Consider the following 19,817-nt stretch of genomic DNA (forward strand, 5'->3'; position numbering starts at 1 on the left):
GATGGGAATAAGTTTATTTTGAATAAAGTCGCACAGATTATTATCTTTTTTTAAATTCTGGATGCACGTCAAAAGAGACACACTACAATCTATTTGCAGAGTGTGAATACGTTTATCGTTTGTGTGAAAAGATATCAGATTTCCAGGGGGAGGGGAGACACTTATGTGTAAAGCGGTAAACAATGCCACGAAGGGTAGCCTAGATGCTTTGATTGACGCAGAGTGGCCTTGTGAATGAATGCAGCCAAACATGGCGATGCTTCGTACCGCTGGGTGGCTGAAAGGGCTTCGAACATCGGCGTATTTCCAACAAGCCCGATTGACTACCTCAGCTCTGCAGCGATTTTCAACAACATCTAATAACTCAAAGTAAGTGGAGTGAATAAGTGGAAAACAAGGAACCACGAAAGGGCAACAATCTCTACGAAACTTGTCGAAAGTTGCACATGTTTTGAAGATGTCAGAACTATAGTATAGTTCTTAGTATACACAGCAACTCTCGTTTCGTACATAGTCTGTCTGGTCGTTGATGGTTATTCATGTCAGAGTCGTGGACATGTTTACCTGCTGCTAGTGTTGGAGACACGTTATTGTTCAATTTTAGGACAACTGAACTGATAAGGTTCAGTAGTATTACACTTTATTACAGGCTTGTATGGTGAGGTGTCTGTCTGTCTGTACTGTCTCTCTGTCTGTCTCTCTGTCTGTCTATCATGTCTGTGGCTAATATTAAAACTCAAAAACCACCGGCCCGATTGCCTTAGTATTTCAATATTTGGTGGGTTATTATTTTTGGTGACTAGTTGGAAAATTGCTCAAAGCAAAGTCATCGCATCACAGGTGTGTGTATTGGTAAAAAAATGTCATTTTGGGTCAAAAACTTAACTCGGAAACTACTCAGGCAGGGCAGATTGGTCAACCTTCTAAGGGGTGATGTGCAGATTATAAATTGTTCTTGACATCATGTGATATGCAACTTAGGTCTAAAAATGTATCAAAAATCTTTAATTAAAAATTACTGAGCAGATTGCCCTGAATTTAATGGTGGTGGGGTTAATGTGGATGTGTAGAAGGTGTATTCAGGACATGATGAACCCCATCAGTGATATGTGAATGGTCTAAAAATCTAAATTGTTTTCAAAAATCTAAATCTCTAAAAGTGCATGGTGAATAGGTGAATATCGTTTGCTGCACTGTCAGCGACTGCAGGGTTAGGTTGATTCTCCGTCAGTGTCTGTCCTCCATCGTCCGTCTGTCAACTTTGCTACTTTCATCTTCTCCTCTAAAACTGCATGGTCAATTGACCTGAAATTTGATGTGTAGGTGTCATTTGATGAGCAGATTTAAGTTTGTGCAAGACAAGTTGATTAGGTCATTGTGAAGCAAATTAGGTCTAAAAATAGAATTTTTGGTAAAAATGTTTCCAAAACTACTGGACCAATTGAGTTGAAATTTGTTGTGTTGGTGTCTTGGGATGTGCAGATATAAGTTTGTTCAAGACAAGTTGATTGGGTTATTAATATACAAATTAGAGGTAATGTAGAATTTGTGTAAAATGGCGACGATAATATAAAAGTACAATATTTTAACAACTTTCTGTGTGAAATGTGTTCTATAATGTGTGTGATTCATCACATGAAACCACAAACCACTTCATTTCTTTGCTAAAACAAAACTGTATAGTGGGAGAGCAGAACAGCAGAACCACTTCTACATGTTACAAAAATAAAAACAAAAAAATAGTAGAGCTATTCTGACTGATCGGTCGCTTGTTACTTCTACTAACCTAAATGATGTTTATATTTATTTTGTAGTGAGAATGGCAATGGAAGGCTCAACAAGAGACCAGGAGATACAGCTGACACATTGATTATTGGTGGAGGGTGTGTAGGTGTCAGCACAGCATATCACTTAGCCAAGGCAGGAATGAAAGATGTAGTATTGCTGGAAAAGTCAGAGTTGACAGCTGGATCAACATGGCATGCTGTAAGATTTTCTGTTTTTTGTTTCCCACTCTGACGTTTTTTTCAGTATTTCTTGAATTTTGTATAAGAATATAGACTGTTTACATGCGAGAATGATCAGAGCATTGAACCTTATAATAGAATAGATAGGTTTCTGCAGGGACTCCATTAAGTGTATACACCCACATTGCTAGAGGTACACAGACCTTTCCAACATTAACTTTTGACCTTGACCTTCATCTTCAAAGTCAAATTGAAATTTGCACAAAAATAATTTTGCCATACAACAAACCAGTGAGGGGGGCTATGCTTTCAATGAAGGCTTGTTATTTTTGTTTTCTTATATTTTTCTTATAAGTTTGAAGTTATCCATGGCTGAAAACCCAGAATTTTCTCATTGACACATTGTGCAGCACATAAACTTTGTCATATACATTATCAAAAGAATAGATTGTACAAAATCACCCTAGCCATGTTAAGAAAAGGCACTTTATTCAGTTCTGCAATTTTCTTTTAAATTGTTATCACAAACATCATTCGAATAGTGTGTAGAGAGGTATGCAATTTGTAGTTTACTTTAGCCTAAGGCCAACAGTGTATCATATTGCAATTCTAAATGTGTATGTGATTTAAATTTCGTGTGTTGAAATGTATTTTTAAATCCCCTATGTCTTTGATTCAAACAGTAGATTGTCTGCAACTACATTTACGTTTGTGAAATAGCAACAAAACATTATCCCTGTGTCAAACATTCTCTATACAAATCAGGCTGTATGGGGGATCTAAAGACTGTTGACTGTACTCATAATCATATGTCAGTCTGAGTGCACAGCCTAGTAAAGCAGTCCATTTGCATGCTGGTGTAATTCCTTCTCATGGCCCAGCGAACAACAATTTCTCAGTTTTGAGGTAACACACCAATAGCTATAGATAGCTAAACCTCAGATTTGATAGCCTTAACCTTTCAACCCTGGATGGTTAGTGGTGTAATATGAGCTCTGACATCAGTGACAACTGCATAACTCTCAATGCAAAATCATGTCATTATAAAATCATGAAATTCAGTGTATATAGATTTGAAATCTGTCAGTAACAGAGCTATATACTAAAGAGATACCAGGAGATGACAAGGAAATTGACAGAGTAGTTTGCTATAAAGGTGAATGAACAAGCAATGCAATGGGAAAGTTCTGGGTTAATATCTAAGCCACACCCACATGGTAACATGTGGGCAATCTGATGGTTGTAGAGGTTACTTATATACGTGTAGCTCAGTCATGCATGTATGATTTGAACTGTGATTTGAAAAAGCTAATCCTTGCTTGTTAAAACAATGTTCATACATACATACATACATACATACATACATACATACATACATACATACATACATACATACATACATGATACAGACCTACATATATGTACAAATATTATGTAACGAAATGTCTCCAAGTGTAGAAATGGCATGTACATGTAATCAGTATGGTGAACTGCATTCTCAATCTTCAGTTTGTAATATAACACCCTCCTGTGTATGTGATGGCCATGAATTAAACCAGGATTGTTTCCAAAGTTATGTCCTCCTAACTTTTTATGCATCATCTGCATGATTGCAGTCTGTCCATATTTTAATAGTCAGCATATATCTGTAAATATATATAAGCACTATAAAACCTCTGCAACCCCAGTATCCATTATAAAACACTCCATGTCGGTACTACTAGTGACTAACTACATGTACTAGGTCACTCAGAACATGATATGCAAACTGGTCTTGACCTTTTAGATAATGAAAATGAACAGACACTTTTGATCATCATGCAAATGCCCCTACCCCACTCCACCCCCATCCACCCCACCCTCCCTACACACACACACACAGAAAGGCGGCATTGTACAGTATTTATATCCCTGTATATTATATGCACATATTATGTGAAAACTTAAACCTCAAACTGTATTTGAAAATTGAAATAATTGCAAACATTTCTACAATTGCAGAATTTCCCATCACCACCCAGTTATTAAAGGGCATTGGACACTTACTGCCATTACGGTTGTTGTTTGATAGATATACATTTTTTAGCTCATATTTATTTCAATCAAAAAGAAAAGAAAAATGCATGAACAGCCATTTACATTGTAAATAGTATGATGAACTACATGATATGTATGTGTGTGTGTGTGTGTGTGTGTGTATGTGTGTGTGTATTCATATACCATATACTCACTGGCGAGAACAGTGCTCGGTGCAATATATGCATGTATGTGTGTGTGTGTGTGTGTATGTATTTATGTGTGTATGTATGTATTTATTTGTGTGTCTGTCCGTCTGTCTGTCTGTGTATGTATGTATGTATGTATGTATGTATGTATGTATGTATGTATGTATGTATGTATATGTATGTATGTATGTATGTATGTATGTATGTATGTATGTATGTATGTATGTATGGAACCATTGTTCACCAAGCCTTCATTTATTTTTGTTACATATAAAAGGTACTGCACAGACTTGTTTGAATGACCTCCGACCTTATCTATGCACAAAAGCTAGGTGATATTGAATACTCACTCCTATGGAAAGGGATTACCTCAATAATAGAGACCACATGTTTAGTTGCACTATTCACTGGTTGTATTTGCATGGATGTACAATCACTGTTAATTTATGTTGCATACTGGAAGGATTATTGTAATTTAATGTATACAATGTTATTCAGTGATTTTAGTGTCCATGAATTTTTTAGAGAAAATTAAATTATAGAGTTGTAATCATTTAATTTTACACCCCTAGTACCATTTAGCCTGTCATTTTTAGTACAAAAGTTTTCCACATTTTGATCACAGTTGATCATTTAATGCTTCATGAGTATTTCTTCATTTGGTCAAAAAGTTGTTCCAGTAAAATGTAAGATATTACTTGTTCAAAGTATGTTGTCACCTGAGTCTCAAATGACTTTTTATGTAAGAGTTGAAAAATGTCACGTGCCCTTCTACTAATAAAACATATCCACAGCCATATATTGGTTGAATTGCAGGGAAATGATGAAGAGATATATGATTTGTGAAATTACTTATGATATAAAGATGTCACCAGATTCACTTTAAAACAGACATTGTCATAATTCTTGGTCTCTTGCACTCGGTAAACAACAGAGTAAAAAAAATTTAAATAATTAGAAATGATTCCATGTAGTGAATAATAATGGTGAACTTATCAACAGCTAGGTCAATTAGTGCACAACATAGTATACTTTTGAAATGAGATGGGTAACACTGTTGTACAATGTATACATGTGGTGTACTTTTAATTATAAAGAAGTATCTAGTCGTAGTCCCTTGCAGTGGATTAAATCAGTTTGTACAGTTTGCTACTTGTGCAGTGAGCGGTTCTGAAGGTATCCATAACCTCTCATCACACTGGGACATATTCTAACATAATTTTTAATGAATTACATTTCTCATTTTTAACATGTCTAAACAGATCACGTTGTATACTACATCAAACATATTTGCATTTTTGTTCTTTTAAAAATATCGTTATTACACTTATGTACCCAAATAGAATTGTCAGTTTTCTAAACAGTTTTAAGAAAGTTATATCTAATCTAATCTAATCTAATCTAAGCTAATCTATCCATATTCATGTATGGAAATTACACATTTTGAATACCAAATATGTGCTATGTAATGTTATTTTGAAAAATTAAGTTAACTATGAATGGATCAAATAATACTTGATAGATTTACTAATTTTGATTTACTTTGAAGTATAATGATTAAGTCAAACTTTTAATAATTCTGGTAATAAAAATAACCTTTGTAACAGGTTCCGTTTGGCCATGGTCTGATGTCGGCAGTTATATATTTATATACTTGTAACATTAGCCTATCTCATTGTAGTGTTCTTTATGTATCATACCTATGTGTACCCAAATAGAATTGTCAATTTTCTATACAGTTGTAATAAAGTTATATCTAATCTAATCTAATCTAATATAATCTAATGTAATCTAATGTCCAGCCAAGCATGCATTGACAGTTAAGTGTCATTTGCTTAATGTTTACGAAACTCACCTGAGTGAAAACCATAAACATAACATTTATGTATTAAATTCAGCTTGTGCCACTTTTACAACACTTTTACATGAAATACTTTTCATAAAAAACAACACAAGAGTATTAGATAATGTGCCACCAGTTATCAAACTCTCACTGATAAGTAGATGGATGCTGTTTGAAATAAAATCAGCAGGAAATAACAAAGTGTCATAGAATGTTCATTTTTTTATCGGATATACCATCCCATACTGATTCGGAATTTTGTATTTTTTTCAATCAGGCTGGATTGGCTGCATATTTTCATCCCGGTATCAACGTCAGGAATATACACTACTACAGTATCAAATTATTTGAACAATTAGAAGAAGAAACTGGACAGGTGAGTGCGTAGTATAAATGTCAAAGTTAAAGTGATTATTGTTGAACTTTCATGTGTTATATAGTTGTGCACTTCCCCAGAGTGTGAACCAACTATGCAGGGAATTTTGATGTCAGATATACTTCGGTTCAAATTGTTGTACGAATTGAGATCATACATATGGAAATCGAGGGGAGGGGGGAGTAACAGTTGTATCTTTTCTGTAAACAATGCACTGTTCCACAGTGTAACCTATACATGGATTTAGACTTCACGTGTATGTCATTACACCAAAGTACTTGTAGCATGCAGTTGAGACAAGTACATTAGCTGCCTGGAATTTTGGCGGGAAAATTTTATTGACCGGTATTCTTCTTTCAGCCAGATTTGCATACTTCTTTGAATGTTCTTTGGTCTATACTGAAAGCCTTTCAGAGTCTTTTGTTAGGTGAAATACTAGTGAAGTATTGTGTACCACTTCATTGAAACCAAGATTTTAAAAGACAGTGCTGCTCATATTGTTACACTAGAATGAACACAGTTATATAATGTTAACTTCCTGGCCATTGAAAGCATGGGTTGGTATGTTGCAGTCTAACATACTAGGGGTATTGATTTACAAAATGTCCCTTTGATAGAACCAGTTTCAAATCTATTTCAGACTTAGTTTTCTCTTCAGTTAAAACTTATCCTCAACTTTTACATCATTTATTCCACAGACTCTAATCTTTTCGGGAAAAAAAACAATTTTTTTACAATCTTACTGTCATAGAATATTGAATTATTTATGCAAAGAAGGCAAAGTTTATTTGTATTTGCATATTATATAAAGGTGAAATCATATTATTAAAGTGGTCATATGGATGAGGATTGGGTATTTATTTTTGGAGTTTTAATTTATGAAACAATGTTATCATGGCTTCCTACTTGAAAAATTCAATGTGAAACAACATATGCTAAATCCTTGTTTGTAACTCAATAAATTGCAAAAGATTAATAAGTGTGTAAAATGTTTGTTATCATACTTTTTACATATATTTGAATTTTTGGCGATGTATTGAGTTACAAACACAGACTGGGTCAATGTTGTTTCACATTGATTTCCCAAGTAGGAGGCCATGATAAAATTGTTTTATAAATTAAAACTCCAAAAATAGTTACCCAATCCTCATCCATACGGCCACTTTGACCTTTGACAATGTAATGTGATCACTTCATTTTAGTAATTTTGTTCAAATAACACCCAGTATGTTATTTAGTAAATGATTTAGGGTTTCATGAAATATAACTCTGACCTTATTGATATGTTTTTGTAATTTCTAAGCACTGAGATCATGTAAAAGAAAAACAAACATTAAATACACCATATGTATTACTTACTAAGTCTGTAAGAATACACCAGCAAAAATTGTCACTTTGTTTTAGGGAGAACACTAACTTTTGTGTTACTTTGTGTTACAGAGAACACTCACTTCTGTCTTACTTGGTGTTAGAGAGAACATTGACTTCTGTGTTACTTGGTGTTAGAGAGAACATTGACTTCTGTGTAAATTTGTTTGCTGGTTTCTCTGAATGATCGTGAAATAAAACATAATGTATTTTTGATGTGACTTTTTTTAACACAGCAAATAGGGTTCCACAATCCTGGTAGTATCCGTTTAGCTGTTACACCACAGAGAGTGGATGAATTCAAGTATCAAATGCAGAGAGCGGGGTGGAACAAAGCGCCTCAGAGACTGATGGAACCTGATGAAATAGCTAAACTACACCCATTGCTGAATATGGATGGAGTAAGTATATAATAACAACACATATGTTACCATGACAACTGTGAAATAGTATCAGATGTGGTGATGATGTCATTAAAAAAAGTGAAAGATCCTACCATGGTGAAATAGTTTCTGTATCTAACTCAGAGTTTACACTGTAGATCCTGTGTGATTAATACTAAAGTGAAAGATCTTACAATGGTAGAATACTTCTGTATCTTACTTGGAGTTACACTGTAGATCCTCTATGATTAATACTAAATTGGAAGATCCTACCATGGTAAAATATTTTCTGTATCTAACTTAGAGTTTACACTGTAGATCCTATATGATTAATACTAATAGTTCTTTACTTCACCTTGATTTTAGATTCTGCTTGGGTTATACAACCCAGGAGATGGTCACATAGACCCTTACTCTCTAACACAAGCCTATGCTATCGGTGCACGTAAATATGGAGCCGAAATTTACCAGAATTCACCAGTTACAGGACTAAAACAAACCAGTGATGGTAAATGGGAAGTGGACACACAACATGGAACTATTAAAGCCAACAGAGTCATCAACGCTTCAGGTTGGTATCATGATTAAATGTTTGATAGATCAAATACAGCCATTCTCACATCTATTCAGTCAAGACAAAGAGATTACAGTACCTGTGATATCATTTCCTGCAAGGTTTTCCCACAATTCATTGCAAAAAAAAATCCAAAATGGCCGAACACATGTCAAGAGCAGTAGGCTCCCTTACAAGATTCCAAAGTTGAATAATTGACCAAGGTACTATTTAATCACATAAACTCATATTTAAGTTGATAATGGTAACATATATATCAATTGCACTAAAGGCAGAAATAATACTAACTGGAATTTTTCTTGAAAGCAGTCGTTTTAGGAAAATATATATTCAGTGTTTGTATCACAATTTTGTTGTAGTCTATGGTGGATTTCATCTGATTTTATAATTATACAGGTTTCTGGGCACAGGAAGTAGGAAGGATGATGGGAGTAGAATTACCTCTTATACCTGTTCACCATCAATATGTCATAACATCAACAATACCAGAAGTCAAGGCGTTAGAGAAGGAATTACCCGTCATACGAGACTTAGAAGGGTCGTATTATTTACGTCAAGAACGAACAGGATTATTGATCGGACCGTATGAAAGTGGAGAGAAAATGAAACTTCAAGACAGCTGGGTGGCAGAAGGGGTTCCACCAGGTAAGTGTATTATAAGTCTAATGTGATGGCAGTCTGAAACAATGAAGTTTTGTCTAGTGTATCCTATCGTTGTCGTTGAAAGTGTGACAATTATAGGATTATCTGTTTCGTACTGATATGCAATTTCAAGCAAAATGTTTTATGCAGTATCATCATATACCAGTACTTTCACCATGTCATGGGATTTGGCACATTCAGTGAGGAGGTTGTGTAGAGCAGAAGCCCATGTTTATAGTTCACCCTATATTTTTACAATCAGAGCTCTACATTCACAGTTCATATTCTTATCTACAGAATTCTACAGTTCATATATACATTCCTCAGTTCACATCACTCTTACAAATAGACATTTTACAAAGTATAATACTATAATGTATTGTAGCATGTACAATGCAAATTGTCAATTTTCACCCGTCAATCTTTCACATACAAACAGAGTCTGTAAGGTTTGCTGTGATGGGGCGCCAACACACATCGGTCAACCCCTCGTTACCGCACTCTGAATTCTACATTAAAAGACTGCAGTGGCTCTCATAATGAGATACATGAACTCTCTCTACAGGTTTTGGCAAGGAACTGTTTGAAAGTGACTTAGATCGAATTGATGAAAATCTGGCTGCAGCCATGGAGATGGTACCAGTGTTGAAGACAGCAGACATACAAAGTGTTGTGTGTGGACCTATCACCTATACACCAGACATCCTACCAATGGTAGGACCATACCAAGGACTACATAACTACTGGTGTCTTGTTGGATTTGGGTAAGTTCTGTGTTTGTAATCTATTTTCCTCCAGTTGTTGTCAGTTAGCCCACACACATTTTACCACTGCAGTCTGGGTTCAACCAACCAACCCAATCCCCCACCCCCATTCCAGTGCCAGCTGGGCCTGGTTGAAAATTAACCAGATCTGTATATATAGGAAGGGTAATGCTCACCCGCAGTTTGACCCTACCAAACAATGCAGGTTATTTTCCTCAGGTACACCAGTTTCTTCCTGCTTTCAGTCTAGGTCACCAGGATACTCAGTATTTAAAATATATTATGAATAACTCAATCTCTAATTTATGAATGTCTAATATTCAAAGACAGTCAATAATAAATCAAACTCTTTTTCCACTGATTTATTTCTATTTTCATATTTTATGTTGGTTGTAATCAGTTAGTGCTACCCAAAGATAGATCAAACTGAAACTCCATGACTCTGAGACCTAATCAGTCAAATTTCTGCTTATTTTCGTTCACAGCTATGGTATCATCCATTCTGGTGGTGTCGGTAAATACATCACTGATTGGATCATGGATGGTGAGCCTCCCTATGACTTGATAGAACTGGATCCTAACCGCTATGGTAAATGGACAACAAATGAGTTTGTAGCAGCCAAGGCTAGGGAGTCATATGGCTTCAATAACATTGTAGTGTATCCATTTGAGGAGAGGTGGGCTGGACGTCCAACTCAAAGAACATCAGGAGCTTATGAAAAGATGAAAGAGAGAGGAGCACATTTTGGCTTTCATGCAGGTAATGTTAACTCTGTCAGTTGGCGTCTAGACTGCATGCTTGCTTTAAAAAGCTGCACTTATAGCTGCAACTGGAATGTTTCTTTAAAACTGTTTTGTTAGGTATTCTGACTTACTCATAATATTGTACACCATGAATTGAATGTATTGAATCACCTGTGGGTAAACAGGTTTAAAGGACAGCATACAGTCTTTAACTTTGTGTATTCATGGTAGACTGTAAAAAACATTGTGTTGTCCAGCCCTATCAGGCTTCTTAACTGAGCGTGGCACGAATATCTGTATCTTACAGACCACACGAGTCTGTAACCGTATGTGTATTGATGGTGATTTTGTATATTTGATGGGAGCAGTTTACTTCATGATATTAATAATGTCATTACCCCACTAGCATTTATTTAATTTTAATAAGTGTTTCTTCGTGTTGCTCCACAGGTTGGGAGCAACCTAATTGGTTTGGGTTACCTGGTGATGACAATTCTTACAAACCAAGTTTTCGTCGTACAAACTGGTTTGAACCGGTTGGACGTGAATGTAAAATGGTGATGGAGAAAGCTGGTATAATTGACCTGACTCCATTCGGTAAATTTGAAGTGCAGGGTAAAGATGCATTGAAGTTGATGGATTATCTGTATGCAAATAACATGCCAAAGGTTTGTAATATCATTAGCTTTCACTTGATTTGACGAAGCTATGTGTTACAACCTGTGGAAAAACACTAGTACATTTGCTTGAATGATGTGATCATGCAAAGACAATAATACAACTGATACAAAAACAGTAGGGGCTTTTAAATTCATTTAGCAAGTGTCAACTGGTTCATTCTACCATAGCACCGTTTTTTTTCCAAGACATTGAAGTCTTGATTCACATGGATTTTGACCTATAGTAACCTTTCTTCGTCATGACTGATTTTACTTTCTGCAAGACAAACAGCAACATCTAGAAAATCAAGATGGTTTTAATAGATGTTTTTACCTAATTTTTGTCTTTGCGTGAAGTTTTTCCTTGGCTCACTTCATTCAAGCAAACGCACTGGTATTTTTTCACGAGTTGTAACTTAATTTATCTAGACTATTAAATACACCAAAAGCTATCTCATCTGGTAGGTCACTTGATCTTTTTTTCTTTTTGAAATCATTGAATTATTACTGTGGTATATCATTTGTCATCACCATGTTTATCTGTTTGTTAGGTTGACCGTACAACCGTGTCTCATTTACTGACACCACGTGGCAAAGTATATGCTGAAACCACCATCAGTCGTCTAGCTGATGACCATTTCTTTGTTATCACTGGATCAGGCTCTGAACTTCATGATATCAGGTATGTGTATGTCACCAAAATATCCTGCCAGTTCATAACATCTCTACTCATCATAAGGTTCATGTATTTTGACATTCAGCTTCTCGTACATCTACAACAGACAATTAGTAAGCCCATCTTTTGGTAACATCGTAGAACCATAGGGGACCAAACGTTTTGTCAAATTTCAGTGGTGGTGACTAAAAAATCTGGAATACAATTTGCTGCAAAATGTCTGGTAACTTTTTCCATGATATGATCAGAGCCAAACTAGTCTAAGCAAAACAGAAAATATTTGACAAAAGCTGTAAGAGGAAACGCTCAACATAGAGTGAGAGTGACTCATCGCATTGTGTTTGTCAACAAAAAACATGACCAAATATGTGCATCATACAACCACTAAACCATTAGTATGACTAGACACGTATATATGATCTATCATGAGTAATACAGTCATGAAATAAAATGTCCTAGTTAGATTACTGTGTAAAGGAAACTATACATACAATTATGTATATCATATCATCCATGAGCCAAATTGAACAAAAAATATGGAATTTATACCCTGGTCGTTCTATGTCAAGACAACACATGTCTATGTCACAACAATACCTGTTGGTTCTGCTGCGTTCAAAATATGAGTCAAAACTTTCAAAATACTTTCCTCAATTTTTCACTGATATTACTGGCACTGATATAATTACATTGTTGCCAATATTTTTTCTTTATTCAGCACTCATGACCTAAGCATTTTGTCAGTACTCGTCTAGTGACTGGTAGTGACAAAGCCCCTTAGGTCACTCGTATTTTCTTTGGCTGAACGAAGAAAAAATTTTGGGTAATAATAACTTCATGTTCTCTTTTATTCAGGTGGTTTGAGGAGAAAATATTTGAAGGTAATTTTGATGTCAAGATAACAAACATGACGGAAAAAAAAGCTTGTCTCGGTATTGCTGGACCAAGATCCCGAGAAATTCTACAACAATTGACTGATGTTGATCTTAATCATGCAGCATTCCTACCAATGGAGAACAGATATTTAACTGTCGGTGGTGTTCCAGTACTAGCAATAAGAATTTCATACACAGGTAAGTGGAGGTATACTCTTTCAGTAGATGTGTATCGGTTACTCAGATTATCACCACTGGGGGCTCTGGTACAAAACCACCCAGGTAAAAGTCTGGGGGGAACGTACAGTAATCCCTTTTGACCACACCAGATTTCCCTCCCAGACCACATTACAGAATCAACAAAGGAAGTGGGGTTTCTTATCTTTCTTATCACTGAATAATGTTTGTTGGCAATATTTACAAATGTGATAAAGCACTATTACATAACACATCAGGTATAAGCTCAATATCTAAGTGTGACGCCCCTAATGTCATATCAGTTGTTATCAGTTTTACTGACCCACTTTCAGTGACATTACAAATAACTTTAGACACCCGACTTGGTGAGTCAGCAAGTCGGGAAAGTCGCACTTGAACCGCTAATGCAAAAAATTCGTCATGAGTGCATTTTGGGGAATGCCTCATGTCTGGTAGTAAGAGCCCCTAACGGTGAGAGTCTCTGTAACTAAGACTAGTAGATGTGAAGCACTTTATAACGTTCTCTACAGTTGGTTCGAGAACAGGAGAACAGAATTCCATACACTTTTAGATAGACCACTCTTAGTAGATGTGAAGTACTTTATAAGTATTGCTTTGGCACAGAGAGCTGAAGGAAGTCTTCAGTATTACATTATATTTGTCGTTCTTGTTTGTTTTCCACGTCTCTTGAAATGTAAAAAAACATTTGTTGATGTTTTTGTAGGTGAACTAGGATATGAAATGTACCATGATAGAGAACACACTGGTAAGCTGTATGAAACACTACTTGCTGCAGGTGAACCCTATGGTATGGGTGACTTTGGCACATATGCCTTGAATTCTATGAGGTTGGAAAAAGGTTTCCGTCTGTGGGGAAGTGAGGTAAGAAATTCTATAATCTCTTGTCGGTCAAGTATTTATTTCAATATGTTGTCTCCTATACATGAACACACGCATGCATGCACACACACACACACACACACACACACACACACACACACACACACACACACACACACACACACACACACACACACACACACAAACAAATAAACACACACGTGCATGCAAACGTGTGCAAGCAGATGTATGGATGCATGTATGTATGTATGTATGTATGTATGTATGTATGTGTGTGTATGTATGTATGTATGTATGTATGTATGTATCTATGTATGTATGTATGTATGTATGTATGTATGTATGTATGTATGATGTATGTATGCAGAGTTATACTAGCATACACACATAGGAGCATACACTGGTGATAAACATGCTTACACACTTTGAGTGATCAGGTTTTGATGGTTCGTGTGTTATATAGTGTATTCACTGAATCTTCTGATGATTTTTACCTTGTAGATGATCACTGATAATAACCCATTGGAAGCTGGGCTTGATTTCTTTATTAAACTTAAGAAGGTAAGGTTGTCATTTTGTTTCAAAGTAGATATATCCTGCAAACCTGTGTGTGAAATTAATGTTAGTTTGTTGGTCCGAGACCAGCAGATTTCCGTACGGACCAACGGTTTTGTAGAGTTATGCAGCGATTAGCTGGTCCTCATGACCAATTGAAATTTGAAGCGGCCAAATAACATTTATTCAATGATATGGATAGTAATCTGAATTTTACCAACATGAATCTGACCTGTTTTACAATAACTTGTAAATACATGTTCAAATTCTTTTGTGTCTCGCGAATAAAATCGATTCAATTCAATTCAAATCGACCCGTTACAAGTCAGAGCATTGTTGCTATTAAAGTTTACAATGACAGAACAATGTTAGAACAAACCGTAGATCCGTTTCGTGTAGGGTCTATGAGCAAACATGTGATTGGTTTAATTTCTTTTATTGTTATTCAGACTCATTTTAGGCATTCATGCACTGAATGAATCAGACAGTGAGGAGGAAGCAGACAGTGATCTCTTTCAGATGGCAAATAATGTAAATGAATGATTTATTCATTCACCCATTCATCCACATTATATGTAGTCTTTTTATATCTCTAGTTGTATTATAATGCATTGTGAAGAACAAAAGAGATTACTAGCTATGAAATAAATTATTTTGTGAATATTTATAAAGTATTCATTCTACTCTATTATTTTATGTGCAGTGAAAGACAACATGTTGTATCATGTTAAGGCCTAAAAAAAAAAAATTGTTTGGTTCCGGTTACCAGACCCAACCTAAGCTTTTGACTGCAAACCTTAAACTTTTTCTTTTCGTGTTCGAGAAAAATATAATAAAATTGCAAAAATTGCAAAGTCTCACAAGAAATAGTGGATGCGGAAACTGACTGACAAATACGTCAATACTCACTTGCAGACCGGTTTTGAGCAAATATTTTGATATATTTTTCTGTTTTAACACCTTTTATAGCCTATATGGTTGGAAAGAGGAGAAACTCTTCTTTACTTTGCAGTTTATTTTATCATATTTTGTCAATACGTTTTCAAGATACAGGAAGTTGAAAATTGACAAATTTGGCCACTCACTATAGATTTCTAATTTTACAACTTGTCATTGAGATACCTACATCAACTTAAAAAGACAATATAAAACTGTTCTTCCAATCTGTAATGGCTGTACATCTGATAGGAAGAAATAAATAACGCAGAGACCATTTGGAAAACAATGGAAAATTTGGACTAGACACACCACATGAAAATAGAAATTTAATAAAAAAAAATTAAAAATCTGCCTACCCCACCTATTCTAAAATTGAGTATTATCAGAACCACACAATTTTTTTTTTTTTATTAGGCTTAAAAAAGTTGGGGTTTTTTTTGTTTTTTGTTTTTTTGTTTTTTTTGGTTTTTTTTTTTGGGGGGGGGGTCGTCTGTAGATTCAGGTCATAAATTGTATCAGGTAAGGACGTACCAGAAGTTTCCATAAGGACCAGCAACTTTTACTACCCTGGTACTCCTTGTGACCAACATTCATTTCATTAATTTCACACATTGCTACAAACAGCATGTTTTCTGTATAATCATCATGATTTTTATCAGTAGATAGCGTTTGATTTATGCTAAGCATTAATGTTATACACAATGTATAATTTGAACTTATGTGAGCAGAAATAAAGGCAATTTCCTGTGCTTATGTAAGCTTTATATTTGCATCAAAATGAACAACATGTAATGAAATATTTTTTGTTACATTTGGCATGTTCTAAATTGTTAACATTCTTGCCATTAATCTATTGTAGAAAACAGATTTTATCGGAAAAGAGGCTTTGTTGAAACTGAAGGAAGAAGGTCTGCGTCGTAAATTGGTCTTATTATCAATTGATACGGATGATGTTGATGCTGAAGGCAATGAAACTATCTGGCTTGACGGCAAAGTAAGTAATAGATTTGCAAGTCATTAAAATCTATGAATTCTTTTTATTTATTATTCAAAGATTATTAGAATGGTGTAAATTCCTTTTCTGGATGTTTTATGAATAATTAAAATATTGTGATAACTTTAAAACATGTTACCGCGATAATGAAACTGAACAGAATGGAGCCCTCTTGTGGTAAATTATTGGAATACTTTTGTTTTCCATTCCAATGGCATGTTCATTTAAACCCCATTACATTTCTATGTTTGTATTCTTATATTGCAGGTTGTTGGCAATACAACATCAGGTGGCTACAGCTACAACACAAATCAGAGTGTTTCGTATGCCTATCTACCAATGGATTTAACTGCCTTGGGATCTCAAGTTCAAGTTGAACTTTTGGGTAAACACTACACAGGAACAGTTATACAGGAACCACTTCTACTCACAGAGGCTGTTAGAACAAGAAGAATGTTGAAAAAGCAGCAAGAAAAAGTCAAACAATAAAACTAGAATAGATAACAGTTACATATCCAATTATCAGAACAGTGTATAGTCAAAACTCACACAACATGATTGCATCAAATTGAACTTTTGTTCTAAACGCAAACATGAACATTTTTACCTGAAATTTTTGACTGTGCACTTCAGTCTTCCGATGCTATGGTTTACCAACACAATTCCATTTGAAGATCACAGCATTATTGCTTACTTTACCATTTTTACCTCACACAAATTCCTGACTTTTTTCATTCAGAGGGATTCAAGTTGTTTGGGGCCGATGAACACTTATCCCAATGTATGTGTTTTGTCCCATACCTTATTTCTAGAACTCTGGCAAAGTAGACTGTGATGTAGGAAGGTGAGGGATATTACAGTACAAGATAGAGTTGATAAAAAAGGTTATAGACTTAACCAGTCGAAAAATTGTTATCAAATTGAAGGTTGGACTCAGTGTCTTTCAGACATGCCAATTTTACATGGAGAACTGTTGCGTATGTGGAGCTGTTCATATTCAAAACAAATGAATAAAGGCTGTATTTTTTTTCAACGTTTAGTCTTCCTGCTCAGTATAAAGGAAACTTATACTGTCTAAAGATGGGTTGATATTTCACTGTTATGCACTATGTTTGAAGTTGAGTGATATGATTTCTCAAGTCTGTATTTTCCAAGGGATATATAAATTAGATTCAAACTGAATTATTCTCAGATATGATGTTCTCATTTTTGATAGTAATAGAATGGAGCAGTTTGCAATCAACTTTGATGTATTCAGAATAAATTATGGTAATTTATGCATGTAAATTATTCATTATCATGAGGATTGGGGGGGGGGGGGGGTAAAATATGTGTATGCTTAATATTGCCCAAATGATACAAAATAGAAATATGAAGTCAAAAGTTTAAAGTGACTGTATGGATGACAAATTGATATTTTTTTGGGATACTTTATTCATAACGCAATTCTACTATGTTCTTGTACTTGAAAAAAGAACGTGAAACAACACACACCAACTCCTTGTTCATTAGTCCATAAATTGAAAAAAGTAAAAAAATGTGTAAAATGTTTGTCATTGTACGTACAATAACAAACTTTTTTGACACTTTCTAGCTATTTGCATTTCACATTTTATTGAGTTACTTGGTGTATGTATGCTGTTTTCACTTTTTTTTCTGAGTAGGAAAACATAGTAGAAATGTTTTATGACAAATAAATACAAATTTGTCAGCCATATGGCCTCTTTAATCATGATTTATCTAGAGATTATAGTGATACCAGGTGTTCAATGAATGAATAATAAAACTAACTGAAACTAAGAATTGAATGGTTGGTATATGGACTCTTGATAGATGTATACCTCCTGTGTCTGTATTGTTGACGTACAAGTACCAATACTGGTTGCCGCGTACGTACATACGTACTTAGCCTTCAACAAACACTTTTCTCTCATGTAGATATAATTTGTAAATAGCCACTGTCTCTTTTTTTCGCAAGCAACAAAGAAATATGGTGTAACTTCATGAGTAGACCTTTTTTTACCTGCTTATTATGTTGAGCAACATCAAAATGTACGATCACAGGGATATGTTAATTTTGAAATCTGTGAGAATTGTCAGTACATACTGAATACTGCCAATATATGAATCTTATTTGGTTTATGAAGATTCTCTGATTTGTGTCAAATTTCTATTCTAATGTCATTACGTCAGCTATGCTTGTTAAAACTCCTACCATACATGGTGCTCAAAGTCAATGTCAGTTACCATGGTAATTGCATCTGCATTGATTCAAATCAATTTTGGAATTGGTATAAGTGGTGAACCATAGTAATAATGAACATATATTTTTAGTAATCCTCAAAGCGATTTATTTTTCATAACAAGATGAACTTTGCAGGTCTATCTCCATTTGATAAACAATTCCACATTAAATGGTAATGAAGCATCTAAACTTCATGAAAAAAGTGCCTTTCTAGAAAAAATTATTAATGCAGGGTGAGTTATTTTTTTCTAGTAGAAAGTGAGAGTGTGTGATAGTGTATTTTTCGATGAAACATGGAGCTGTGCAGTTGTATGAAATGTGCGTCTGTTTGTTTGTTTGCATAGATGCAGGGTTTCTCCAGTGATATCTTGATCTATTCTATGCCATCACTTTCAGTAGTTGAAAACAAATCTTGATATTTTGATAATTATACTTTATGAATCTCCAAGATTATCAACTCTACACACTCCTTGTAATAAAAATCAGTAACATTGATTTGCAGTTTGGGTGTCGATTATTTGTATTTCAACGATCCAAGTGTGATTGTTACTTCAGTATTTTCTACTACTTAGATATTTCAGGGACATCTTTCTGAAAAATGTGTGAAATTCAAGTCAGTGGTTTTTGATTCAATTTACTTCTAATTCTTAAAAAAGAATACACCACTGGAGACATTTATAAAATATTGAAAAAAGTGATATTCTCCTAAACCAGTGCTCGGATTTCACACATTCGGTATTTCTGATAATATTCATTATTGAATTAATTATAGCCTTGGATTTATTGCTACACATTATGGCGGCCGTACTCAATTCTATCATAGACCCTTCCCTTTCGTGTATGGTCTATGATTCTAGGTTGCTAATGTAGTAATGACCCGACCGACCATATATTGATTGGCGCCCTCTACGTCAGGATTAGACAACAAT

The 19,817-nt window shown here is 34.8% G+C and overlaps 1 protein-coding gene across 1 annotated transcript; it reads left to right on the forward strand.

The window, feature by feature from the left end:
• The first annotated feature begins 228 nt into the window (after positions 1–228).
• On the forward strand, positions 229–17,886 carry LOC144443340 (dimethylglycine dehydrogenase, mitochondrial-like). The gene is made up of 15 exons (XM_078132795.1): positions 229–369; positions 1,815–1,986; positions 6,313–6,411; positions 8,016–8,180; positions 8,529–8,733; positions 9,133–9,381; positions 9,944–10,142; positions 10,628–10,902; positions 11,337–11,554; positions 12,097–12,227; positions 13,077–13,294; positions 14,019–14,176; positions 14,657–14,716; positions 16,509–16,643; positions 16,911–17,886. The coding sequence occupies exons 1-15, from the start codon at positions 239–241 to the stop codon at positions 17,130–17,132; spliced, it is 2,637 nt and encodes an 878-aa protein (XP_077988921.1). The 5' UTR covers positions 229–238; the 3' UTR covers positions 17,133–17,886.
• The last annotated feature ends 1,931 nt before the right edge of the window (positions 17,887–19,817 follow it).

This window comes from Glandiceps talaboti, chromosome 12 (genome assembly GCF_964340395.1).
Source record: "Glandiceps talaboti chromosome 12, keGlaTala1.1, whole genome shotgun sequence".
Classification (NCBI taxonomy): domain Eukaryota; kingdom Metazoa; phylum Hemichordata; class Enteropneusta; family Spengelidae; genus Glandiceps; species Glandiceps talaboti.

Coding starts and splice junctions, on each gene's coding strand:
- LOC144443340 (XM_078132795.1), top strand. CDS start 239: ATGCAGCCAAACATGGCGATGCTTCGTACCGCTGGGTGGCTGAAAGGG. Junction 6,412..8,015: donor TAGAAGAAGAAACTGGACAG/GTGAGTGCGTAG, acceptor TTTTTAACACAG/CAAATAGGGTTCCACAATCC. Junction 8,181..8,528: donor CATTGCTGAATATGGATGGA/GTAAGTATATAA, acceptor CCTTGATTTTAG/ATTCTGCTTGGGTTATACAA.